The 13,695-nt window shown below is 52.4% G+C and overlaps 2 protein-coding genes across 11 annotated transcripts in view; one reads left to right on the plus strand and one right to left on the minus strand.

The window, feature by feature from the left end:
- Positions 1-405: 405 nt before the first annotated feature.
- On the plus strand, positions 406-5,515 carry C17H17orf58 (chromosome 17 C17orf58 homolog). Its single transcript, XM_048366883.1, has 5 exons — positions 406-441; positions 2,795-2,918; positions 3,312-3,722; positions 3,816-4,007; positions 4,623-5,515. The coding sequence occupies exons 1-5, from the start codon at positions 406-408 to the stop codon at positions 4,808-4,810; spliced, it is 951 nt and encodes a 316-aa protein (XP_048222840.1). The 3' UTR covers positions 4,811-5,515.
- Positions 5,516-9,116: 3,601 nt separating this feature from the next.
- Bptf (bromodomain PHD finger transcription factor) overlaps positions 9,117-13,695 on the minus strand; it is a 113,206-nt gene continuing 108,627 nt past the window's right edge. For all 10 annotated transcript variants that reach the window (XM_048366981.1, XM_048366979.1, XM_048366977.1 and 7 more), the window contains 2 exons: positions 13,144-13,330; positions 9,117-11,081 (listed from right to left, as the gene is read on the minus strand). In XM_048366981.1, the coding sequence (XP_048222938.1) occupies positions 11,045-11,081; positions 13,144-13,330 (224 nt within the window). In that variant the 3' untranslated portion in view covers positions 9,117-11,044. The remainder of the gene's footprint in view (positions 11,082-13,143; positions 13,331-13,695) is intronic.

Raw genomic sequence — 13,695 nt, forward strand, 5'->3', positions numbered from 1 at the left:
GTTCGCCTTCTCCTTGAGTCCCCCCCCACCCCCCCCCAGGACTGGGAGCTCCTAAGGCCCTCTGCATTCTTCAACATATTCTTTCTGAAGCAGAAGTGCTGAAAGGAGACCAGCCATCTCCTGACTCCTTCCTGCTGGTATTTTCATGGTGGCGAGATGCTGTCTGTTGTGTGTGTAGGCAGATGCCTGTAATCCCGGCTCTGAGGCAGCAGATGGAGAGTTCAGGGTCAGCCTAGGCTACTCCAAGTCTTAAAAAAATAAAACAGACACCCCCACCCCACATCCCAAACGAAATCTCTCCAAACATGAGCACATGCTTGGGGCTTCTCCCTTGGCATGGGGGGGGGGCCCTGGGGTGGGGTCCCTGAGCCCGCGGGTCACTTGGAGCATCCAGACCCCTTGGGAATGGCCCTGGCACTCCATTCTGGGGCAAAGGCCACGGTGAGGCCCCCACTCACACGGGCCCCCCTCATGGTTGCCCGGCCTCACCTAGAAGACCCCAGGGCACCGGGAGGAAAGGACAGCACAAGGCCAGCGACAGGGAAAGGGGAGGAGGGGGGGAGGGGAGAGGGAGGTGGGGGTTGGGAGGGGAAGAGAGGAGGGAAGAGGCAGGGGAGAGGGAGGAAAGGGAGAGGAAAAAGGAAAGAGTAGGGGGAAAGGGAGGAGGGAGAGGAAGGAGGAGAAGGAGGAAGAGAAGGGGGAGAGGAAAAAGGAAGAGGAGAGGAAGGGAGAGGGAGGGGGAGGAGAGGGAGAGGAAGGGAGGGAGGGAAGAGGTAGGGGAGAAGGAGGAGGAGGAGAGGGAGGGAAGAGAATGAGGAGGAGGAAGAGAAGAGGAGGGGGAGGGAGGGAAGAGGAGAAGGAGGAAGAGGAGGAGGAGGAGGAGGGGGGGGAGGAGGAGGAGAGGGACGGGGGAGGAGAAGAAGAGGGAGAGAAGAGGAGGCAGAGGAGGAGAGGGAGAGGAGGAGGGAGGAGGAGGAGAGAAGGGAGGGAGGACGGGTTTTCGTTGAGGGTTTCCCTCCCTCCGGGTTCGGGACGATCGACCCCGCCGCCCGTCTCGCAGGACCGGGGCGCCCGTGCCCGGCCGGGCTTCGTGGGGACCCGGCCCGCGGGCGGGCGGGGGGCGGGGCGGGGGGCGGCGGGGCGGCTGCCGGGCGGCGGGGCCGGCGATGCCCGCTCCCCCGCGGCGCCCCTCATTAGCATGGGCGGGTGGGGGTGCGGGGGCAGGGCCCGGGGGTGGGGATCGCCAGCCGAAGCCCCGGGCTGGGGTTCCGAGCCCGGGATCCCCGTCGACCAAAATGACAGCCGGGGCGCTCTGGCTGCTCTGCCTGTCGGTGGGGTCGACGGCCGGCGCCCCTGGCGGCCCAGGGCGGAGGTGAGGTCGCCGGGCCGGGGCACCGGAGCCGGGGCTCGGGGAGGGCCCGGCGGGGCGGGCGCGGGGCGGAGCGGACGGGGGCGGGGCGGAGCCAGGGGGCCCGAAGTCTTCGGGGTGCTGCGCGCGCGTTCGCACCGTGGGTCCCCAGGACGCGTCTCTCGGGCAGTCTTTCCGGGGAGAAGCCCGCGTCCCGGCGAGCCCGGCGGCCTGGAGGAAACTTCGCACCGCCGAGTGCTTGCGGGAAGTGTCCGAAGGGGCTGGGCGCGGCTTCCCGGAGGCCCCGGGGGTGGGGGGGGGGTGGGGTCCTGCGGGGCGCAGGGGGCAGCAAGCGCCCCCCCCTCGCACAGCGTGGGGGCGCGCCCTCGGGTCCCGCGGGTGGGCTGCGTGCGCCCAGGCAGGGGGGGTGGTGGCGGGAGGTGACACCCGCAGGAACGGGGGGGTGGGGGGGGGGGCAGGCCCGGGGCATCTCCCTCCTCCCCCCCACCCCCCATCGCCCCATCCCAGCCTCGGGGCACCCCCGGAAACCGGGACCTGCCTTGGACGTCGGCGCGCGCGGCTGGCAGGCAGGCGTGAGCTGCGCTTGGGGCGCCCGGGAGGGAGGCGGGAGGCGGGAGCGGCGGGCTGGGGTGCGCCCCGCCTGTTATCTGGGTGTCGCGCGCCGCCACCTCCCGCGGCCCCGCGGGTCACCTGGGGTTATTTTTTTCCACCGGGACATTGAAGGACTTCAGCGGCATCCGACCCCAAATGTCAGGCAGCCTTGGCCGGTGACAACAGATGGTGCTGCCCGCGGGGAGCCGGGGAGAGGGCCAGCCAGCCGGCAGCATTTTATTCAGGGCGCCCCCCCCCCCTCCCCTCACCCCCGGGCCCTTCCCCGAACCATAGTGAATCAGAATCGAGTGTTGGGGGGGGGGGGGGTGGAGGGAGGACGCGACCCAGTCATTAGTGCCGGGGGGAAAGCGGATTTGAAAGGAGACTCTCGATCAGGCAAGACAAACCTCGCCTCCCAGGGGGCGCTGCCGGCCGGCGGGGGCGCCGAGCGCGCGCTGCCCACCCCGGCGCCCGATCGGGGGGGGGGGGGGTGGGGGCGCCGGGGACCCGGGCAGCCCGGGAGCCGGGGTTGTGTAACCGGCCGTGGAGCGCTGCCCAGCTCCCAAACTGGCTTAAAGTTTGTTCACCAACCTGTCTGCAGAAGTGGAGAGAGGAAAAAAAAAAAGCCGCGAATAACGTGTTTAAAATGTGTCTTCACGTCGTGCTAGTTAGGAGATCTCTGCGTGTGAGTGTGTGTGTGATGGCAGCGATGTGTGCGTGCTTTTGCACTCACCCGGGGGCCTGTGTCCCCTTCCCCCCCCCACCCCCCCTCCTCCCCAGCCAGGCCTTGCACAAACCTTCCTAAGCTGCGGTTTACCGGCGAGCGGTGTCTAGGACGCCGGATTAGAGAGCGCCACTCGCGGCCGGAGTGTAAACAGGGTGGGAAAACCAAACAGCGGCGTCGTCAGGGGCGCCCAGGCCTCGGGAGATCGGGTGGCCCGGGGCGTCCTCACCAACGGTGCGGAGCCACCGGGGGCTCGGCGGACGGCGGCCGTGGGCGCGGGCAGCCCCGGCTGGGGGTGGGGGTGGGGGTAGCGGGGTCCGCCTCGGCCCACGTGACCGGGAGCGCTCAGCCCTAGAATAAACAGGGGACCGCGCTGGGCCAAGCCTCCGGGCCGGAGAAAAGCTCCAAAACCCGGGCAAAACGCGCGCGTGGGGGCCCCCGGCGGCGCGCTTCGTTCTTTAGAGGGCGAGACCCCTGCCCGCCTCCTTCCCCGGGGACCCCCGCTCCTCCGCCCTTCACTTCCGGCCCCCCGCCTCGCCTCCGGCAGGTGTGCGCCGGCTCTCCCAGTCCTCACCTTCCCCCCCGCCCCCCAGGCCTCCGCTGACGACCTCCCCTTGCTCCCCACAGCCTCGCCGCCGCACAGCAGGAAGCACGAGCCCAGCGGCGGGCCCCGGGAGCCGGCGGGCCCGGACCCCAGCGCCTGGCCCACGCCGCCCGCCGAGAACCGCGCCGGCTTCCGGGAGGCCACGCGCGCGCCCGCCGCCACGCCGGGCCCGCGCTTCGCTCAGGCCGAGAACCGCGCGTCGCCGCGCCGCGCGCCCGGGTCGGAGGTTTCCCCGCGCCGCGCGCGCCCCCGGCTCCAGCGCCTCCCCGCTGTGCGCGGGCCCGCGCGCGCCGCCGCCACCCCCGTCCCCGCGCGCGCTCTGCACCCCAACCGGCCGCGCGCCGCCGCGCCGCCGCCCTGGCCCGCCGAGCCCTGCGCGCGCCCGTGCGGGGCGGACCCGGACGAGCGCGAGGCGTACTGCGCCAGCGAGTTCGGTGAGGGAGGGGGCTGCGGGACGGGGTGCGGGCCGGGGGCGGACGGACGGACGGACGGACGGTAGCGCTCTCCCTCTCTCGCCCCGGAAGCAGCCGCGAACGGCGTGGTGCGCGGTGTGGACGCGCTGGGCGCGGGCGCGCGGCTGGTGACGCTGCTGCTGGACCGCGACGGGCTGTACCGCCGGGGCCGCCTGTACGTCGCGCCCGACGGCTTCCTCCTCCGGATCCACGTCCTCGCCCTGGACCCCGCCGCCTGCAGCCGGCCCTGCCCGGAACTTAAGCTCGGTAGGAAGGCCGGCCGTGGGGGCCCGTTCCTGGAGGAGAGCCACGCTCAGTAAACGCGCTAGGAAGCGGGGTGGACGGGGAAGCAGATTATGCTGAGAACAGCTTGCGGGGCGGGGGGGGGGGCGTGCCTCATCCCACTTGTTCTTAGAGCTGTGCTCGCACGGCCCACGAGGGAGGGCCTGGAGCACCCCGGAGGCGGGGGGGGGGGGTCCCGCCGGTTGTCTGTGGGCTGAGTGCGTTTGCAGGCGTGCAGCAAGATCCTGAGGCACAGCTCAGACTTTCTCCCTGTGCGCGTGCACGCGGACATCAGCCCTGGGGCTTAAACTCGGGACCTGGGCGCTGCTCCGCTTTTGCTCTCAAGGTTCGTGCTCCGCCCCGTGGTCCTCAGCCCTCCCTCTCCCGAGTAGCTAGGACCACAGGCGCGAGCCACTGGGGGATCGGCCCCTCTTTCTTTTAAAGCTGTTTTTTTTGGGGGGGGGTAGGGGGGGTTGTCTGCCTGCGCTGGCTTCGAACCACGATCCTCAGCTCTCAGCCTCCCGAGGAGGGAGGAGCTAGGAAGGCCGGCGCGCCCCGGGCCGACCCACGGTTCATTCCTCTCTGGGTTGTTTTGCTCAGGCACCAGGTACATCGTGATGGGCCACATCTACCACAAGCGCCGGCAGCTGCCCCGCGATCTGCTCCCGCGGCTGAAGGGACGCGTGCGCCCCGGGGACGGCCTGCTCCGAGGCGGCAGCTACGTGCAGAGGTTCAACCGCCAGCGGGACGGGCGGGTGCGCGCGGCCATGCGCCTCCAGTGCGGCTGAGCCTGAGCGGGGAGACCGGAAGCGACGTCTCCGTGGGTGCAGCCGGGGGGCCCGCAGCTCCTTCGTGGACAACTCGGTATCATCCCAACTCCAATGTGGAAGTGACCCATTCTCATTTACAAGACGGTCCCTGCACTCCGACAGCACGCGCGGATTTATTCACACCCCTCGGGGAACCTGACCTGTGCAGTTAACACATCACGGCTTCATGCTAAGTTTTTTAAATTATTTTAATTTAATACATTCTTCGGTAGAAATAGTTCACAAAAAAGCCATCTGAATTTAAATATACAACTTTTGAACTGTTTATATCGTGTACCAAGCCAAATTTTATACTTAAACCGTCACATTTCAAATTCTATACAAAAAGAGTAAACGCACTCATCTGAAGACCTTTACAGATGAAATGTCACTTAGATCAAATGCTAGGGTTAGAGCAGGACAAGTATTAAAATTTTACACTTAAAGATACAAAAAGGCTTAATTCAAGCACAATATTATGGAAGGCAAGAGTTGCTGATGTACCAAAATGTAAAATATAGCCCAGACTCTAGCCTCCTGCTCCTAATAGCTTGTTTTGTGCCAAGCTGGCAGCAACGGCAGTATCGCGATGCTAAGTATACTCTGTGTAGCTGATGTCATTTTTCTATGATGACCAAATACCACATTTGTGTATGGAAAGCAGTAAATCTTGCCTTGAAATCAGATCTTGGATGCACCTGGATTTTGTATTTAGTCTCACTGAGCCTAAAGGTTTGAGAAAACAAACAATCCCACCCTCTCAAACCGACTCCTCAAACTCGTTCATAAAGGACAATTCACAAGCAAGCAAATTGAAAATGTTTTCTAGTTGGGTTTGAAAGAAGGTTTAATCACTAGTTGAATCTGCTAACGATCTGATACTTGACATTACAGCTGTTCTCAGATACAGCTGTTTCAGTTAATGTAAAGCACTACAAATATAGATACCAATAATGTACAAAGGTTATTTCCCAAAGACAGACTGAGGAAGGGCTTGACGAGAAGCAGGCCTTGCACCGCAGGGCTGTCTGGGGTGAGACACTGCAGTTGATGGAATAAAGAACACGGCGGAATAAACAGTTGCTTCAGACATGACTTCTCACCTCTTATCTGGGGCAGAAGTAAAATGAAGCTGATAGGTTCTGGCTAATCTGTGATAATGCAATACTGGAGACTTTGAATGGATTTTCCAAAAATCAGTCTTGTCTGATTCTTAATAAAGTTTCACTACAGTTGCTCATAAATCGATTCCATTACAGCATCAAGAATTGACAGCAGAGCATGCAGCTAGTGAAGAGGGCTTTTTCTTCTTCTAGTACCAGTACTAGGGGCTTGAACTCAAGGACTCAAGCTCACTTGGCTTTTTTGCTCAAGACTAGTGCTCTACCACCTGAGCCACACCTCTACCTCCAGCTTTTTGCTAGTTAGTTAGAAATACGAGTCTCAGCAACTTTGTTTGCCTGGGCTGGCTTCACAATTTAATCCTCAGATCTCCACCTCCCCAGTAGCTAGGATTACAATGGTATGAGCACCAGAGGCTGGCCAAATGAAGAGATTCACAGTAATGTTTTATTCAGGATTTACGATTAGGTTAGGTTTCACAGGGTCCATCACAAAAGTCAAAGTTGTTTTTTTTTAAGTACTGAGGTTTGAACTCAGGGCCTAAGTGTTCGCTAGGCAGGGGCTCAACCACTGAGCCACCCTCTAGCCTTGGAAACTAAAGTTTTAAATGGCAAAAGGCTAAGTTGTGGGCTGGGGATATGGCCTAGTGGCAAGAGTGCTTGCCTCCTATACATGAGGCCCTGGGTTCGATTCCTCAGCACCACATATGTAAAAATTGGCCAGAAGTGGCGCTGTGGCTCAAGTGGCAGAGTGCTAACCCAGGACTGGCAAAGAAAAAAAAAAGGCTAAGTTGTGTTTTGAGGAACAAGGTCGGGAAAATTACACTAAAACTAAATACACCCATTTTGATGCCTGAAGAGAGGTGTTAGAAATGCATCTGATTGGACTTGAGAAAATAATTGTACATAAACTTGAGAGTTAAGTTCAGAAGTGTTCAAATGAACTAAGATATGAAAAAAAAATAGAGACATACAAAAAGGCCAGACCTCTGATGCTCACTGCCACTTGCACGTCGCGCGGTGAGCTTGCAGGCAGTGTGGAGTGATGCACTTGTGAGATGGAAGGCCGGCTATCTTTCAGGCCCAGTCTGCAAAGCCTCCGCGAGACCCAGGGAGGGCTGGGGATGGGAGAGGGAGACCCTAAAGAAAGAACAGACTAACTCCAGGTTAGACAGAAAAGGTCAGAATCTTTGTCAGTATGCAGTCAGGAAAATTTTAATTAGCAAATTCATGGTAGTTTCTAATCCTTTTGTCCTATTGATAGTTTTTTTTTTCTTTCTCAGCACATACATTTGGGCAAAGACTAAAGGGCCCTTTGTGCCTACAGGCACTTAATAATAGTGCCTCACCGAGAAAATACTCAGTAGCCCAATAGTAATTCAATAGCAGCTGTCCTTCAAATTAAGCTGTCACTTGAAAATTCACGGGGAAGTAAGTACTTGTTTTTTTCTTTTGGTAAGGAAAGGTCTCTAAGATAAACTTTTTCCTTTCTTTGTGGCTTTAGCTTTTTAGATATGTCTCAAAGACACCATTTGGCACAGTTCCTCTTGCTCCTGAAATCACCTTTTAGGGTTACCTAAAGCACACACACATACATGCAAACACTTCTCACAAACTGACTGGTCACCTAGCGTGTCTAACCTCAAATTCAGGATCTGTTTAACTATGGAACCAAGTTAAAACAGGACTTCATCATTTAAAAAAATATAGCTTATTTCTTGAGTTGAATTTGGTCCAAAGTGCCTCAGACTATTTCACATTATTAGAGATATTTCTCAGCTTGCCCTTTTCCCCCATTACCTTTTTTTTTTTTTTTGGGTGCCGGTCCTGGAGCTTGAACTCAGGGTTTGGGTGCTGTCCCTGAGCTTCATTTTGCTCAAGGCCAGCGCTCTCCACTTGAGTTAGAGCACCACTTCCGGCTTTTTCTGAGTAGTTTTATTGGAGGTAAGAGTCTCACAGACTTTTCTGCCTGGGCTGGCTTTGAACCTCGATCCTCAGATCTCAGCCTCCTGAAACTCTAGGATTACAGGTGTGAGCCACCAGTGCCCAGCCTCCATTACTTTTATTTAAGGGCTGGAAATCTGGTACTACTGGGGTATGGCCTCCATCTAGAGAAGAGCAGCTCTGCCCAGCTCAGTCTGTAAGAGTTGCAGATTTTCAAAGGCCACCAGGTTGGCTAATGTAAGAAATACAAAGAAACTGGGAGTTGGCCTGACAGAAATCAACAGAAATAGGGAAAGATCTTTTATTTGTAGGTTTTAGGAAGGCAGGTTACAAACAACGCTCCAGGCCACTTGAGTATAAAAAGGTCATTAAATGTTTTGCTTTAGAAAATATTTTCCCAAAATTTACAATTGAAAAAAAAATCACAGCAGGACATGAAGTATAAACTTTGCAGAATTTGGAGAAAAAAGCTTTACCGTTATGAAAATAATTTTTATGAAATGGTTTCAAAGGATTGGGAATTTGGAGATGAAGCATAGCAAACACTGAAAATATTTTTTTAGCCAAAGAAATCCATTGATGCAAGTGAAATCTATTTACAGGTCCCAAGACTGGGGCAGAAACATTCTAGTAGCATTACAGATGTGCATTATTCTACTTGGATTATTGAAAGCCAAACAGCTTAATATCTTAACAGAACAGTAGATTTTTGTTAAAGAATACTCATAGAAAAGTAGCTTTTGAAGAATGTACGTTATTCAAAAATCACTTTTGAAAGACTAGAGCTCTAGTTGATAAAACTATATAAAATGTCTTCACATACCTATGACAGAAATGGTTATTAAAGTGAACATCATTTTTTTGTCTTTTTGTTTTCCTTTTCTGTGCTGGTCCTTGGGCTTGAACTCAGGAGCTTGTACTTGGCCTTGTCCGTTCAAGGCTAGTGCTCTTTCAATTGAGCCATGCCCCCAATTCTGGCTTTTTGCTGGTTAATTGGAGGTAAAAGTCTCTAGGCATTGTCTGCCTGGGCTGGCTTCACTCGAACCTCGTTCCTCAGATCTCAGCCTTGAGTAGCTAGGATTACAGGTGTGAGGGAACTGGTGCCTGGCTTTCAGTACTTGCTTTTTGGATACAATTTGGCGATGCCAACAGCTTCAGAAAATAGAGCAACCAACCAGCCAACCAACCAGCTATTGTTTCATCAGAAATGGCACCAAATCCAATGTCAAAACCAATACTTTATTTTCCTAGGATGAAATGTTCTAATACGTACAAAAAGAATTTGTTTGCCACAATTTGTTAAAAACATAGCAATCTATTGCCTACAGATAGGAAAGTGTTAAATGTTCAAGCCCATATATATTTATAGATATGAATAAATAGTACAGAAATACTGTGATGTGATGATCTGCCGAATAATTTTATAATTCATTCATTGTAAAATGCTTGCATCAGCACAGTACATATAGAACATGTAACATTAAAAAAAAAAACTAGACGGACAAAGTAACCTGTTTTTAACTGCTTTCATCTTAATATTTTAGGCAAAAACTTTGTTTCCAGGTTTCTACATTGAGCTGATGTGACATCTTCATGTACAGAAGGAATAAAATGACTGCAGGAAAACGTGTGCACCTGAGCTTGGGAGAGGGAAGAATGGAACTGTAGCAACAGCTTGCTCTCAAGAACCAAGGGCTGGGAAGGGTTTTGCATAGCAAGACATTAAACAGAAGGAAACTCAAAAAACAAAAACTAGGTAAATTCCAGGACACGGTAAGGACAAAGCTAGCATGAATTAGTGCAAAATTCTAGAGAAATCCTTGCAAAGCCACCTAATTCAACTGAGGGAACCATTCTCACAGCACAGGAAGAACACTGTAGAAGGTTCAAACTCTACACCTTCTTCCCATGCTTTCCTGTTTTCCCACAGCGTAGGCTACTTTTCCTTATGGGGAACAAACAGACTGAACAAACAAACAGAAACAAACCCAACCAACCACCACCGACAGAGGATGAGGGCATGTGAAATGCCCTCCCTCCCTCGGCCGTCGGTCGCTGTGTGTAACTGGGCATCTGCCTGGAATCAGAGCACAGATGAAGGCCCTTCTCAAGGGTCCAGTCAAGCGTGGAAAGGGATTAGCACCCCGGAGGTTCCCCCTCACGTGCGGACAGTGCACTGGAGAATCTTAACACGAGGACCACCACTGTCCCGGAGAAACCCAGGTCAGACCGGAGCCTCTGCCCCCTCCCGGCCCAGCTCACAGATCATGAGCGCACAAAGACACCTCCATCTGTGGGAGAAAAAGTATCTCCATTTATTTTGATTCATATACATCCATAGTTGAATTTTAATACAAAAAGAAAAAAATTAGAATCTGACAAATGTTTACAAACAAGATACCTTCAAATAGATTTTGCTCCTTTTAGCCTGGTGCGGAGTGAATGGCGGACTGGACTGGCGTGCTCAAGGCGCCAGTCTGTAGTCCAGGACTACGCAGCCCAGCCTCTCATTGAGCTTCATTTTTGTCTACCATGAACAGTAACTCATTGTTGATTCCCAGGTGTGTGTGCACATGTGTACATAGCAGCTCCTTTCATAGAAAGAAAAGACATCTAGAGGTCGTCTGAACTTCACCTACAGGAGTCATGATAAGAGACAGGATGCATCGCATGGAACCAGGGCTGGACTTTATAAGAAAAAATAATTAGCTGACAAATGAGGGCAGCAATAAAAAAGCGTCTTTTTTGCAACAATAAATAAATACAGTCAAAAGTTTTCTGTGAGACTACACCAGCTTCTTCACTGAAGAGCGGACGTGGCTTCTCCATGGAGTTTCACGTGACCCCATAGTCTTTTTTTTTTCTTGCTTTCTTTTCCTTTTTTTTCTTCAATAAAGTTTTCCCGCTTCTGCCATAATAGTAAAACCATTTGATCTTGACAAGATAATGGTGTCGTTGACTTTGTTTTTCCCTTGTCCGTTGGACAAAATTGGCCAAGAATATAATTGGACTGTTACGACCAATAAAAACGAAGTTTAGGTCACGTCTCGTCAGGATAACCTGACTAAAAACATCTGGCTCCTTAATTGAAAATAGTTCAGACAACCAGCTTCTTGCTGTGTTTTATGTTAGGTTAACGTGCTGAACTTTAAGAAGCTGTAGATTGCAGTTTGTTGTTATGAGACCTACAGAATACAGAACAAAAGGGAATCATGAAGCACACTTCAGAAACAACCACGCTTTGTTATGGGCGCCATGTTGAGCGCCGTGGGGGAGCCTGCTCCTGCGCTCATCCCTGGCAGAGTAGAGAACGAGGAAGACATCTTAAATTACAATGGCAACTGTACAAGAAACATACTAGCTCACTGGAAAAAGTCAACGTGTGTGTGTGTGTGTGTGTGTGTGTGTGTGTGTGTGTGTGAGAAGTATAGCCAGGAGCTGGTGGCTCACGCCTATAATCCTTGGCAACTCTTAACACTGTAACTCACTTAAGCAGAACCAAGTGGAATTCTCAATTTAGCTTCTATGTTCCCTAAAGAAAATTATATAGGGCTGGGAATATGGCCTAGTGGCAAGAGTGCTTGCCTCCTATACATGAAGCCCTGGGTTCGATTCCCCAGCACCACATAGAAAACGGCCAGAAGTGGCGCTGTGGCTCAAGTGGCAGAGTGGCAAAAAGAAGCCAGGGACAGTGCTCAGGCCTTGAGCCCAAGCCCCAGGACTGGCAAAAAAAAAAATCTTAGTATACAAAAAGCCATGTAAATAAAAGCCAGGTGCTGGTGGGCTCACACCTGTGAGATTTTTTTTTTTGGACAGTCCTGGGGCTTGACTTCAGGGCTTCTTTGTGCTCAAGGCTAGCACTCTTGAGCTTTTTCTGTTTATGGGATACTGAGGAATTGAACCCAGGGCTTCATGCACCCTAGGCAAGCACTCTACCACAAAGCCACATTCCCAGCCCTATAAGATTCTTTTTTTTTTTTTTTTTTTTGGCCAATCCTGGGCCTTGGACTCGGCCTGAGCACTGTCCCTGGCTTCCTTTTTGCTCAAGGCTAGCACTCTGCCACTTGAGCCACAGCGCCACTTCTGGCCATTTTCTGTATATGTGGTGCTGGGGAATCGAACCCAGGGCCTCATGTATACGAGGCAAGCTCTCTCGCCACTGCCATATCCCCAGCCCCTAAGATTCTTATTTCTAAGCACCCACAAAAGCCTGAATGAAGTGGGGCTGGGAATGTAGCTTCCTGGTAGAGTGCATGCATGAAGCCCTGGGTTCGATTCCTCAGCACCACATAAACAGAAAAAGCCAGAAGTGTCGCTGTGGCTCAAGTGGCAGAGTGCTAGCCTTGAGCAAAAAGAAGCCAGGGACAGTGCTCAGGCCCTGAGTCTCAGCCCCAGGACTAGACAAAACAAACAAACCTAAAGTGAAACTGTGGCTCAAGTCATAGAGTATGAAGTATGAGTAAAAAAGCTCAGGAACAATGAGTTCAAGCCCCCAGAATTGGTACCAAAAAAAAATAAAATTAAAAACGATATATGAGTAACTAGGTGGAAAATGTCCTAGGTGGTCGGTGGTCCCTTTGGGATGGGAGTGCACGCAGCACAAAGCCCTGGTGTCAATGTTCATGAAGAGTGGAAGAGGGGGAGGAGAAGAGGGAAGGGAAGGAGGAAGGCCCGGGAGGAGAGGAGAGGAAGGAGAAGGAGCAGGGGGAGGGAAGCTTGACAGCAATGAGTTAATATATAGAGGTGGATAACTTCATACACTTGGCAAAGTTCACAATTGTGATTCTTTATCCAGTTGGCCGGCCTGCTTTTTTTCCTTCTGAGATTCCTTTAACAGAAGGTAAACGGATACTTGCCCTTCACTTCAAGTAAGCTGACTCTAAAAATACAGTTCTTGGTAATGACTTATCTTGCTTGAAGACAAGGAAGACAAAACACCATGAAGATTTTTTTCTTGGCTAGTCCCGGGGCTCTGTCCCGGAACTTCTTTTTGCTCAAGGCTAGCACTCTACCTCTTGAGCCACAGCACCACTTCTGGCCTTTTCTGTTTATGTGGTGCTGAGGAATCGAACCTAGGGCTTCATGCATGCTAGGCAGCCATCTTCCCAGCCCCCTGATTTTTTTAAACTTTTTAAAATTTAAGGTTCACACAGGCTGCATGAGCTGCACGGACCGATTCGTTAGCTAGGACAGCAAATGGGAGTTCCAGGGGTGAGTTCCTGCAGAATGCAGAGCACATCTACTTACCTGCTAGCCTTGAATCCTTTCAACTTCTGCACAAAGAATGATTCGAGAACTTCTGCACATTGGTAAAAAGGGGAGTCACTTGGATTATAGTAACGGCAATTATCAAAAATTTTGGTCATGTCTGCCACAAATTCGGTCAGCTTTTCGTAATATCGTCTTTGTATTCTTTCTTCCATGGTGGCAAGGTCTTAAAAACATAAAAGGAAAAAGGTTCCCAAAGTTTTTAAGATGTCCTCATTGTAAATAAATATATTCTGTAGCTCTAACTAGAAAACAGGTTTATTGCTAAAACAATTGTGGAATTGGGCTGCTTTATCCTGGAGACTCTTTTGCAATTTACAAAGTACATTCTAGCACTTTTCCAATTTTGTTTTGGATTGAGTGCTGTGAAGATTCTTCTGCTTTTACTTAAGAGAAGGGCTTTTAAGTATAGTGTGAGTACGAAGAGAAGGTGGTAATCCAGAATATGAACCAACCTCTGCTTTACAATCCTTGTATCAGACTTTAATTACATCATCTTGTCTTGTTACTCATTTTTTATTGTTATCTTCT

The sequence above is a fragment of the Perognathus longimembris genome, chromosome 17 (genome assembly GCF_023159225.1).
Source record: "Perognathus longimembris pacificus isolate PPM17 chromosome 17, ASM2315922v1, whole genome shotgun sequence".
NCBI lineage: Eukaryota > Metazoa > Chordata > Mammalia > Rodentia > Heteromyidae > Perognathus > Perognathus longimembris.

Coding starts and splice junctions, on each gene's coding strand:
- C17H17orf58 (XM_048366883.1), top strand. CDS start 406: ATGGCCCTGGCACTCCATTCTGGGGCAAAGGCCACG. Junction 3,723..3,815: donor GTACTGCGCCAGCGAGTTCG/GTGAGGGAGGGG, acceptor CCCCGGAAGCAG/CCGCGAACGGCGTGGTGCGC. Junction 4,008..4,622: donor CTGCCCGGAACTTAAGCTCG/GTAGGAAGGCCG, acceptor TGTTTTGCTCAG/GCACCAGGTACATCGTGATG.